The 12680-nt window shown below is 44.1% G+C and overlaps 1 protein-coding gene across 4 annotated transcripts; it reads right to left on the reverse strand.

Moving 5' to 3' along the window:
• Positions 1-423: 423 nt before the first annotated feature.
• LOC107193088 (epsilon-sarcoglycan) lies at positions 424-11662 on the reverse strand. 4 transcript variants are annotated; one of them, XM_015582472.1, is made up of 10 exons: positions 11615-11662; positions 10803-10943; positions 9153-9292; positions 8551-8726; positions 8334-8435; positions 4021-4195; positions 3714-3961; positions 1009-1152; positions 860-928; positions 424-790 (listed from the first exon to the last, which is right to left on the reverse strand). In XM_015582472.1, the coding sequence occupies exons 2-10, from the start codon at positions 10927-10929 to the stop codon at positions 766-768; spliced, it is 1206 nt and encodes a 401-aa protein (XP_015437958.1). In that variant the 5' UTR covers positions 10930-10943; positions 11615-11662; the 3' UTR covers positions 424-765. The 4 variants fall into 4 exon arrangements, with proteins under 4 accessions (XP_015437958.1, XP_015437956.1, XP_015437959.1 ...); XM_015582470.1 differs by lacking the exon at positions 11615-11662 and adding an exon at positions 11500-11591; XM_015582473.1 differs by lacking the exon at positions 11615-11662 and adding an exon at positions 11019-11123 and having other exon boundaries at positions 10803-10938.
• Positions 11663-12680: the final 1018 nt, after the last annotated feature.

A 12680-nucleotide genomic window follows, 5' to 3' on the forward strand; every position in this document is an offset into this window, starting at 1 on the left:
GTCAAGGTGTATCAAACGGTCAGTTTGCTATCTTATCAAAATTTAATGACTATCCCAAATATAATCATCCAGAGTGAAAACCAGTTGTAATTTGTTTTGATTTATTAAAATTCAGGTAATTGTCCTAAAACCTGCGTACAATTATATAATTTATAAATGCATAGATGTCGTTTGTAATTCATTTCCGCATATAGCAGATATGTTATTACTATCATTATCTATAATTATGCATTTACAACTTCTCTAATCTTTATATATTTCAGTGTATATTGTAATTAACGAGTAGCAAACAACAGAAATAAAAGTTTTGCCCTTACATCCCAGATAGCACATAACGCCTAATGATGCCTTGAAGACGGCTTAAAGGCGCCTTAGACCGAAAATAGCCGTAAAATGGGCGTCTTCGAGGCGTCATGTGCTATCTGGAATTCGTATATATGTATATTTATTTAAATACATACCTTTCGAAAGTCGCTAAATGATATATGTACACTGATTCGTTATAAATAAATTACACAATATGAATGCTGTATAGTTCATTGTGCCTCAGTAATGTAGCACGATGTATCGTGAAAACGAATTTTTTGCGCGATTACGTAACATCAAACGTCATGTACTAATAATCATCAAAACTACCAATTATTGAAGGCAAATAATTCTGAAGATAACGATGCGGAGCCAGTTTCAACGATTTTGCAATTTCTCCCGTGGACATTAAAGCTCATTCGCTCAGCAAAACCATGTCTTAGCTGGCTCCTCGTGTAGTCAGAAATCAGATCGAATGCCAGGCCTAGGAAGTAAATGGAACAGCGTGAACAACACTGACGGAATCAAGTCGAAACACCGATAACGAACTTACAAGTTGTTTGGACCAGTATAGGGTGGTGGATTCGGTCGCACGTACGGATTGCAACGTTCGTTGGGCATCCTACAAGAACACCCTCTTTTCCAAAATCTTCGCCTATCGCATTCTAACAATAACACTCTAAATACGTTAAGTACGCGTACCTGGGACTTCTTAACAAAGAATCACTGGGACTGGATGGCTGAACTGCAAGCGACTTCAAAGTACCCCTTTCTGGGACAGCGTATTGGACCATTTGTATGTTATTATTGCTAATCCCTTCTCCGGGTCTGGTCTCCCTTTTTTCGCTGCGAGAGAAACAAAACAAACGATCGATTCGACGATCAAAATTGTTTCCTAATACAGTAATTCCTCGATTAATGCGATACGAACAACGGCGTTATTCCCACCAATGGGGGATCTCCTTCTGGAACCAATCAAAACAGAGTAACCAGAAGCTAAGCAGAGGTTCGGCTTCGTTCAGAAAACAAATTTATCTGGGGCTGAAAATCTTTCCGCCTTGCCAACAATGCTTCGAAGTGGACCTGAGTCCGTTGCACTCATCGAGACATTACTGTAATATGCTTCTATATCTAACAGAACTTAGACATTGTCAGGGCATCAACTGTATGTTCAAATCGCGTCGGTTGAAGGTCCTACGTGGGTGATTCGACTATAGCTTGCGCGTATCAGTGAAGACTCGTTAAACTGATTAACAAGAGTTTGGTGCTTTTATACGAGCGTTAAACAATTTGTAAAACTGATCTTCTGACTCGGGCCCATTTCAACGGAGTAAATTGAAAATGCGGGGGCGTTCGTGGAACAGCGAAATCTGTGGTGGGGAGACGCATTGCGAACAATTTTTTTGCAAATCGTGCTTAATCATTCAAATAGATACCGCGCATTATCATCGCACAGTTTTTTTTCTTCCGTGAGTCATATCACTAGTGACGCTTGCCTCGTCCTATTCCTGTCCTTTGTTTTTTCTTCGCGCTAACCCGCATTATCTGCAGCCTGATGGCAATTACCTTGATCGCGTGCGTGGACCACGAGCCCCGGCACCCTTGAACAGCAAGGTAACGTTATATCGGACATTTCATAGACGGTCTTGTGTTTTTGCCACGTATGACGTACACGCACGTTAAAATCGAAATCTCGTACGCAATCTCCTGGTCACGATGCACGCACACGCTTTTTCAATCCGAGCCTCTTTTGTTCCGAGTTCAAACACGCGGACAGTAGCTTCAAACATGCTTCGAATTCTGCTGACTATACTGTAGAGGTACAGACGCTTCTTGATTATCGTCCCGAACTCGAGTCCGCGCCGTGACAATAATTTTATAGGGAGAAATGCTGCAGAGCCTCATAAATTCGTTTTTTTAGCCTGAAGCACGAACTCCGGCAACAAAGTATGCGTTTGATAGGTTCCACGCCCCCCTACCCCTAGTGGTGGGGATAACACCTGGACAATAATCTGATAAGTGACAATAAAATATATCTGACAATAAAGTGTGTCTGGCTACGTACAGCCTCTTTCACTGTGACAGTCGATGTGTTAATATATTTGCCCCTCCCCCCCAACTCATAACCTGGCTACGCCCATGCTCGACAATGCTCGATTGTAACACTAAATATCTATTGTGTATCATACGGACAAAGACTACATAGTTTCCTAACGCAGATAAACGAGTTCGTAACGGAATGCTTACGGACGAACAAAGGCGACCGAACACTGATCCTGACGCGATGACGCTTGAATGCCCCGGTTGCACGCTGTGTATAGTATACACTGTATACGACGCTTTCTCGTTGAACGAGATGATTTCGTGCCGGGTGTACTGATTAGTCGTGACTGAGAACTCGCGGAAGCAGTGATATACACCACGGCGATAAGTGGACGGTACACGTTAAACGCCGTCAAGGCATACACATAGGTCGCGAAATACTGAACCTCTATATCTATTTATACCAACGAACAGCGTGCACACGTGGCACCGTTCGAAGGAAAAATCGCTTATTTATTTCTGTTTATAAACAACCATTACGCCTCGCTTGCGTAGATCCTATTTATTACATAAGTCTACGCAAACATCGTTCCTATGCATCACCGTCAAAAGCGTATGTATATTTTCCTCCTTCCATCTAGCAGGTAATACCCTTCTTTCGGAAGTTTCTTTCCCAATTCTGTTGTTCCTGTCAGTGAACAACAAACGCAGTTCGCGATAATAATTCTATAGCCCGTTATATCTGGACTGTTAACGGTGGTTATCGGTAGATGGCGCGAAAACTTGATCGATTCGGCCCGAGACGATTAGAGGGGATCACTTGTCCCCACGAGCACGGTGCACGCCGAATGCTCAGGAATTACTACGCTCGGCATGCGATTACGTTTGTCCCGTGGAACGCAACACAACTCACCGTGGAATCGTATTTTCGACGTACCCACCGCGTCCAGCGCGTCATCGCCTTGACCAGATATCGTAGCTGTTTTATGAATGAAACCAGTTGTAGTGTAGTAGCCCCCCTCTATCTGGTCTTAGCGCCCCCCTTCCACTTATGCTGGTTGCTTACACACACGGCTATGTACGTTGGAATTCATTCCTCGAGCACGTGGTCCGTGCAGAATGACAAATATATTTCGGTCGACGTTCTCTAATGCACCCGTGTTCCGAAAGGAATTCCCACGTATAGCCTCGGATCCTGGAGGTGTGGTACCGTCGATGTTTCGTCGTTGAACGAGAAAATCGAAAGTACCAAAAGTAAAAAACGCATTGCTCCGCGGGCAGGGCTGTACCGAGTGGAGAACGTAGCCCTCTCCGTCACGAATGGTATATGTGTATAAAGATCGACTACCTGCCCGATTACTCACATGTTTTCGTGGTTCAGGCACAGCACCGTGCTGAGCAACGCGGCCAGCACGAGAAGTAGGGTGGTCGGTACGAATATCGTGGTGGCGATTTCCCTGAAATAACTTCTGGTGGGTATACTAGCCTTGGTCGATCTCGCCCATCGCCATTCCGAGTGCTCGAAAACACCAGAGGCGGGTAAACCGAGAACGTTCATGCTCGGCCCACGTCTGGCGCTTTCGTGCTGCAAGCCTTGACGTTCTTGCTCCACCTGAGGGAACGGTGACCGTTAGCGAATTGGGTATTACTAGCTCTATGAATTAAACCCACCAATCTGAAGGAGCACCAGTCCAAGGCGAATCGGGCCTCCCTGAAGAGTCTCTCGACGCTGGTCCGTTTAAAATCCCGCGGACACGAGGGTAATTTCCATAAAGGCTTCACTTCATCCTGTAATTCGTTCAACTCCTGCGAGAACGGCATCGAACTTCCCAATCTCACGACAACCCTGACGACACAGATACAGAAAACTTAAGTAGCACGTGGTAGAATGTTATTTAGAGCGATAATAATAACTAGACTGCGGATTTTTATGCAAACTGATATTTTCTAAGGCAATTCATACAGAGAAGAGGAAATGTAGGAATTTTTGTCTTTTCTCAAATATCATATTGGGTTTCGAGTAAACCAGAAAACTTATTGGATGTCATGAAAGTTTTGTCCTTTACTGTGTTTTACAGACCCGTATAGGATATAAATGCATAGAATCCCCAGTCTAGTAATAACGGATGCCACAGGAGTGGTTCCCTTTCGTTATGTTGATCCAGGGGACAGGCACCTGTAGGATCCGTCTACGTGCATCGCGACACGTAGGACTTCTTTCAAGAAACGCGTCATCGTTTTTCCTGTTTGTACATCGTTACCCGTTATCTCGGTCGAAAGTCTGAGACAGATCCGAACGTACTTTCCGTGTTTGGGACACGCGTGACAGGATTTCTACGGCGAGCCTATCACTGAATTATTTACTGGGAAGTAGTTGCGCGCAATTTCTCCACGATGATCAATTTCTATACACGTCGATTGACTTTGCCCATTGATTCACCTCGCGATTACGACAAATGATCGATGCGTCAGGGGAACGAAGACTCATCGCTGGTTTTCCGACTACGTTTTGGATGCTTAGCCACTCGAGTCATCGCGCTTAGGACTCTGCACTCCTTTACGTCATAAATGACAGGGATCCCCTTGAGGATTTCACGTCAGTGAAATGATCAATGGGGATCGTTCATCTGCTATTCTAATACTGGGAACCGATTCAACGTGCACAGTCTGAGCACTGCGGTTCTGGTGCTCGCATGTATTTGACAAACTTTCAGGTTTCTACTTGACGCGTTGAATACAGTAAATCCTTCATGAGTGTTCGAAAGTTCCTCGGTATTGAATATTAAATGTTTCACGAACTAATGACCATATGCGACTGACACAAATATCATTGACTTCAGAGTTCCAATGACTATGCTAAACCTCGTTAAAAAGTCAGCATTCGAACACTCATCGAGGATTTGTTGTATCGAAATCGTATAAATTTACCCATTACACGGACTCTGTTTACGTGAAAACGAAGAGACAAGATAAAGCAATCCCATGTCGGTTAATCATGATATCTGCTTAAAGGCTATCGGTTGATATATGTATACAGGGTGTTCGCGGTAAATTGGACCAACGTTTTGTTCATAAACAGTAAGTATTTAAAAAAAAATAGAAAAGTAAGAACTTACAGTATATCTTACTGGGAACATGATAACGTATGTCAATAATCTTTTATATTTATATTATTTTTCGAGAAACGAAGGTAACCTTCAGTTTTTTTAAATGGAATGTTATATGTCTTGACATAACATAAATCTTCGATATGTATTTATAATATTTTCATTATAGCCTCAGATTAAAAAGTTGTAAAAAACAACCTTTACCATTTTCTTCGCGATTTCGACCAATTGCAACTTTTTCAATTTTTTTTTTTTTTTTTACACGTCATTTAGTAAACTGATGTCCCGAACTTCACAAAAGAACTCAAGTCATTTGGAGCGATTTTAAAAAAAGTTGTTGCGTTTTAAAGGGTGTACGAATACTTTTGTCCGGTACTGTATATTGTCAGCCGCGTATCGCGTCGATGCTCTCGATGCTCGATCGCGTTTCGACGAAAATCCCGATAGTAACGGTTACGTCGCGCGTCGAAACGGTCGTTTCCTTGTTCTGTTCGCCGTTAAACGATGTCAATGACAAACTTTCACCGAGATGCATCGTACGCGTAATGCAGCGCGGTGACGTCTACTAAAGTTTAGAGTACGAGATACGTGGCGGCGAGGCAACAGGCCGCAGCCCGGAAGCGATTCGGTTGGTTAACTCGTACGAACGCAACCGACAATGTCGCACTTACGTTGGCAATCTACTTATATGTGGGTAGCTTATACAACATTAGGCTACGCGCGCGAACAATCTGCGTCGTTTCCCCACGTTCCTCTTCCGACGCCTGACGACGTCGCGCGGTAAACCGAAGACGACGGAAGCTCTTGTTTCTCGCTAACAGATGGGACTCCCCCAGTGATGGGAATAACGCCGTTGCTCGTGTCGCATTCATCGAGGGTTCACTCTAGTTTTTATTCGGCTTGTGAGAAGTAATCGCAATTGATAACATCCTAAGACTAGCATAAAAAAGGTCTGTTCTACCCAGCGAACGATTCGATTAAACGGGCAACGATCTGTTCGTGGTGCCACGCAGGAAGGAAGTCTTCCTACGCGTTACAGTGCCGACGTTTCGCGCGAACATGATCGAAGGTTACTCGTTCTCTGTTTCCGTTGCGTGATAGTGGCTCACTGATAATCATGGGACAATTTCGAACAGTTTTCATACTAATTGATCCTTCGAAATCGTGACTATAGGCCAGCGACTACGGTCCATCCTGACCGACCAAGGGAACACGTGCCAACTGTTTCATCAGAAATACAATACATGCTCGTGCCTCCGGGTACGAAACAAGCGATGATACAATTACTCATCCGTGAATCGTAAACGCTGATAATACCGTGAAATGATAGTGATTCGGCGGTTGATAGAGAGTGACGCAGAATATTCACGGAACTCTTTGGTCTCGCCGCAACTGTGACAAATACACGCTCTCCTCGGCCGGAAATCGTTAATCGAAGGGACGTCGCGCACGATCGCCGTTACCACGGTAAGTGTTTCCCACGAGTCTATCAACCGACGACAGAACGGACACGAGCGTGGCGGCGGCGTGGTTACATAATAAACCACTGAAAACGCGAATAACCGATGTCACGGACTTTTGCAAGTATTTCCAAAGATGGCTATCTCTAATGACGTGGTGTCCACGTTTTTCAAAGTTGTAAACACGGCTGTCGTCGCGAATGTATCACGCGATTCGCCGCGGCGTCTCGACACTGGAAGTGGCAATTATAGATTACAGGAAAAGAAAAAGGAAAAAAAAAATCGCTGAATGGGTGGGTACGCGCGTCATCGGCGTTTGTTTTCCCGTTGATCGAACGTCAGTGATATCGATGAAAAGATTGAATATCATCGAGACGGACTTCCGGTTTACCATAACAAACGCAACGACGGTTAACGGAACCGCACGAACCACTTTCATTTTAACCCCCGACGCAAAAAGGAGGGGTGTTATCAGTTTTACACCTAAGTTTGTGTATGTTTGTCTGTGGCTCTGTAGCTCATCAACGAATGATCCGATTTTCATGCGGTTTTTATTTTGTTTTGAAGTGCATATTTCCGGGAAGGTTAGCTCAAATCGTGGTGAAACTGTAGAAAGGCTACCTACCCTCCGATTTGGATGATTTTTGGATATGTGGTAAAACTCGAAATTTTGAACAACTTTTTTGCATACATATAACGGGGGAGTTGCTTAGTTTCCGAGATATTCGCGACAAAGTGCCGGTACTAGTATACATTGAATTAGCTTCGTTTAACTTAACCTTGGCTTTCGTTTATTCGACTGATACAGAATTATTATTTAGCAGAGTTATTAACGCGAACGGACGTTTAGTTTCATAGAATTGCAACTTGATAAGTATAATGCTTCAGAGCTGGTTAGAGACAGTTCAGGAAAAAAAAATAACTGTATTTAACCAACTTTGAATTACTTTTTTCTTGAGCTGTCTCTAACCAACTTTGAAGCATTATACTAATCGATTTTCAATTCTATGAAATTAAACGTCAATTCACGTTAATAACTCTGCTAAGAATGAATCGTTACTCTGTTCCAGTCAAATAAACACAACTATAGGCAGAATTCAATTTGCTAGTACCGGCAGTTTTTCGCGAGTATCTCGGAAACTAAGTAACTCCCCCCGTTACATATATAGGAAAAAGTTGTTCAAAATGTCGAGTTTTACAACATATCCAAAAATCATCCAAATCGGAGGGTAGATAGATTTTCTGCAGTTTGACCCAAATCTTGAGTGTCCGATGACGAGAAAAATAATAACTGGATTTAAATAATAAAATCGTTCCTTTTTGTGTCGGGGGTTTTTAAAATTTTGAATTAATCTTCACGGTTGTTGCTCGACAGTTCCATTTTAGGCTCGAATACGGGAAATCTAAGAGGACTCACCCTTCGCCCTCGCTCGGTTTCAAAGGTAAACGGGCGCCCAACTCGATCGCGGAGGCGAGAAACGTCACGTATAAATCGGTCGCCTCTTTCCACAGTTTTTTCCTGTAAATAAAAGGGCGGATTAGTCGCGAACCACCCTTTCACGGTGTTACATACGCGCAAAGATTGTGTGCTCTCTCCAAGGCCGGCTGGGAACGTTATCTTTCTATCGACCGACCTAAATATATCAAGAAGCTCCTCGGTTCGGTTGCGGTCGAACATGTCCTCGACGTTCAGATTATCGATTTTCAAATGGATCTCATGCTTGGTCAGATTCTCCCTCTCGAGCACGTTCATGTCCAGGACCTTGTATCTGGTCTCGTAGGTGTGCTTGTTTAGGCCCACGATCCCCAACTGAAATCATCGTTTAACGTTCCAGCGATTCCTTGGAACGATGAAAGGCATTCGGGTCATTCCACGCCAAGTGAATCCATTCTGTACACGATGTCTGGGATTCTGCTCAAATTGAAATATTTTATACTTCATCTTAAAGTAGGGGAGGTAGGTCATCATTTTGATGGTTCCGGTTTAAGAAATGCAGACCCTAAAAAATTGGCAATTTTCGCCGATTTTTATGAAAACTGCCATCGCGAAAGAATTTTTATCTCAGGAACTATTAAAGGCAAGAACTTGATTCCTCTCTTGATTTGATCGTGAAAAATCGTTCTTTGTAATAAATTGTTTGTTTTGTGTGTACAATTATTTTTAACGAAATTCTAGACATCGTGTACAAATGTGGAATGACGCATTCAATATAACCACCCGAGTGTATCGGGTCACCTGAAAGTATTTCTGATGTTTGGGCGCGACACCGTAGAGAAAGCCATGGTGATCCCTCTTGCTGTATGTGTAGTGGATCCACGAGGGAAGATCGGGCGCGTTCAACAGAGAGGGTTGATACGAAAACTGGTCGGTTTGTCCTGGTAAAACAAAAACCACATCCGGAACCAATGTCCTTACAAGAGACGTGGAACCCAATTGACTTCAATTCTAACAGGGTTCTGTAAATTGATAGTACACTAAACCCTTTTTTTACACGGAAGAAACGTTCCTAAAAAAATACGTTTCTTATAGTAAAATGGGAGATACGTTCCAGGTTATTAAAAAACCATGTAAGATGAAATAAAGAACTATTCAATTACAAATATTGCGAAAAGAAAAAATTAAATGTTTTCGATAAGAAATATTAGAAGTAATAGAAGTTATTATTCGTTATCCTCGGTAGAGATAGCAAAATCGCTATCCTTTCTAGAGAGATCTACCACATCCGGCAAGTTTGTGTCCAACGTAGATTTTAGTCCGGTTATAACATTTTGAATAGATTCACTGCTTTCCGAAAGTTCTTGCGGTATTTACCATTTGTCAGAAAATCTGTTATCTTCGTTTGCTCGTTTGGTTTTGCAAGTTCCAATAATTTTTAAAGCGCATCAGAGGAAATAACACGTTGGGCTCATTATTATTAGTCATCGAGGAATATCCGCGGTACCAAACGGTACATAATTCGGACAGAAAGCCCGATTAATTCGATTCCACGTAAGCGTGACTGCGTGTCTACATTAGTCGGAAGAAGATTTCACCTATTCGGGCGAGATACGCTCTCCATCCAGTCATAATGCGGTTTGAGGAAATTGTAACGTCGCAGCGTGGTGGGCTCACGCGCGCGACCGCGTCGTCCACGATCCTCTACGAATGACGTCGCGCTAGAAAGTACCGATACACGTGACGAAACGTCACCTGTGATGCCGATACCGAAGTGTCTCAGGGACAAGTCTCCAACGATGTTATTCGCGGCGCGAACGAGACGAGCGCGCAATCGCCGCGACCTACACGCTTCAACCCTATCAGACCTGAATTAAGAGTAAAAAAAAAAAAATATTTGATTGCACATTTTAACTCAGTAGACTGTTTAGATCATAGTTTCCCAATCTCTTTTGGCTCACCACATCCTTTTCAAAGTTTCTTTCTGTTCAGTGCCCCCTTCAAGCAAACTATCTCTATATTATCAAAGTTTCCAAATGTAGTTGTGCATACATCGTTTGAATCTAAAAAAGTTAAATTAAAATTAATGAAAATAAAATAACTGGAACGGCCCATCAGCTCTCCTCAACGACCACGAGTGGACGGTAGCACGGACTTTGGGAACCTATGATTTAGATATTTTGTTATGTCCACAAATGTGACCACCAGGTCTGAAAGGGTTAATTTCAACGCGGTTGAATTCGATCAACATGAAAACGCCTCTATTATTCGTGGCGCCATTATGTTCAGTTATTTTCGAAACGACCCCGCTCTCCCCCTCTCTCTCTCTTTATCTTCCCCCATGAACGTATTATTTCTGCTATACGCACACACGTTTACAGCGCACCGCCCACGCGGAATGCAACACGGTGTCATTGTTCCTCTCGTCGTCCCTGTTTTCGCTGTTCTTACCGTCCCCGGTGCTCCAGTCGAAAGTCTCCGGTCTAATTGGAATCACGAACACCTCCGTCATTAAGATGCTCTCGGCGAAGGCCACGACCGTCGCCAGCGACGACAACAACATTACGCACGGCAGCATGATCGCGGCCTAGCCTGAAAATTTTCAACAAACGACGATCAACGTATTACGACAGCGATCGAACCGATTAACGTCGAGGGGATACGCACACATTAATCGTTAATTCGTGAATTTTTCCGCATTCCCCATGGGACCGATCTATTCCGGACGAGATACTCGCGCAAACGTAAACACCCGCGTTTCATCGATCCCCGACGGCGACTCTGGGGAGGGGATTCCCAAAGTTTCGCCTGGCCAATTTGACAGAACGCGATAAGCAGGAAAAAGTCTCTCTGACGACATTCGCGACAATTAGTGTAGGCCACGGGATTGCTTGGAAATTCTACGAAGCTTACGGTAACGTTTTTTTTTTTTTCTGGTAAAAGAACGACCGATCGATCATCGCAACGGAGCAAGGCGAATGACGAAAACCGTTCGCTCGGTGAAAAACCGGTAAAGGAACGACCGATCGATCATCGCAACGGAGCAAGGCGAATGACGAAAACCGTTCGCTCGGTGAAAATAGCCTAACCGAGGTTTTTGCTGCGGCGGCGTGTCGAGACAAGAGGCGACTACTATGTATCAGCTTACCGAAACGCAAACTGGTCGGCGTCCGCGAGTCAGGTGAACGCGATATTACGAGTGCAGGACAGGACGAAGCGGTAGTTAACCTCTACTAGGTCGTGTATATTATGCTCCGTCTAACCTCGGGGCTGGATCGAACGATATTCGACACTAGGACAGTCCCTGGGAGATGATTGGAGCGCAAAAACCTTGTGTACCCTAGCGTCTATTTAGTTTATCATGTATCCAGGTGCTCGTTCTACCAAAGCCGTCGCGACGCATCCGTTTACACTGTCCTACCCTGACATCTCTGAACCAGATTCGAGAGCTATTATTGAAAAAAAAAAAAAAAAAGGGGAAACAAATATGTATGTAAGAGGTGTAATGGTAAAACGGAGCATAAGAGCGCGTGCGTTTCGCCCTTCTCATGCGCAGCTGGAACATCGTTTCCGACAACGCTTCCCAGGAGCGTACCAACCGCGAGCCACGACCGCCTACACACAACGTTTCGTTTTCCGAAAGATACTCACGGATATCGCCCGGTTGGCACGCCTGGCCGCGTTTGAAATTTCTGTGGGTTGGATCGAAACGATTCGGACGGGGAAGACAGATGGTTCTCTCGTCGATCTCTTGCTGTTTAAATCGGGATACGTGGAATCACGGCGGAGCGATTCCACCGATTTGCGTGGGTGCTTTTGTTGCACGATGCTTCTTTCTTGCATGTTGGTCTCGAGGCTATATTGAATTACAGGTTTCCCTCCACATGTATGCATAAGTGTGTACGAGCAGCATGTGGAACACGCACGTGCCCTTATCTGCGCGAAACTTCCGCCCTGCTGATTATCGTGACGCTTTTGGTAATTCCTGGCAGCTTGGGCTACATAGTGGGGGGGGGGGGCGGAAAGTTATCGTTACAGGTGAAATCCTGGAGTAAATATAAGAATAAATAATCCGGAATCGCGATACGTGACAGTTTGCACGTGGGTTGATTGCATTGGCCCATATCGAACAAGATAATCCCGTTTTTCTCGCGAGAATACGCGTCGACGTATTCCAACGAATCGATTGGGGGAATCTAGAAAGGGGTCGAGAACAAAAGGTTGAAAATGATCCCTGAATCGGTGACAATGGGACGGTACCGGAAGCTCGAAGTTCGCCGAAAGGGTACAAGATCACAGTAAACGTTGATCGGGATAGCATCATGGCTG

This window comes from Dufourea novaeangliae, unplaced genomic scaffold, assembly GCF_001272555.1.
Source record: "Dufourea novaeangliae isolate 0120121106 unplaced genomic scaffold, ASM127255v1 scaffold493, whole genome shotgun sequence".
In the NCBI taxonomy this organism is placed as follows: Eukaryota; Metazoa; Arthropoda; class Insecta; order Hymenoptera; family Halictidae; genus Dufourea; species Dufourea novaeangliae.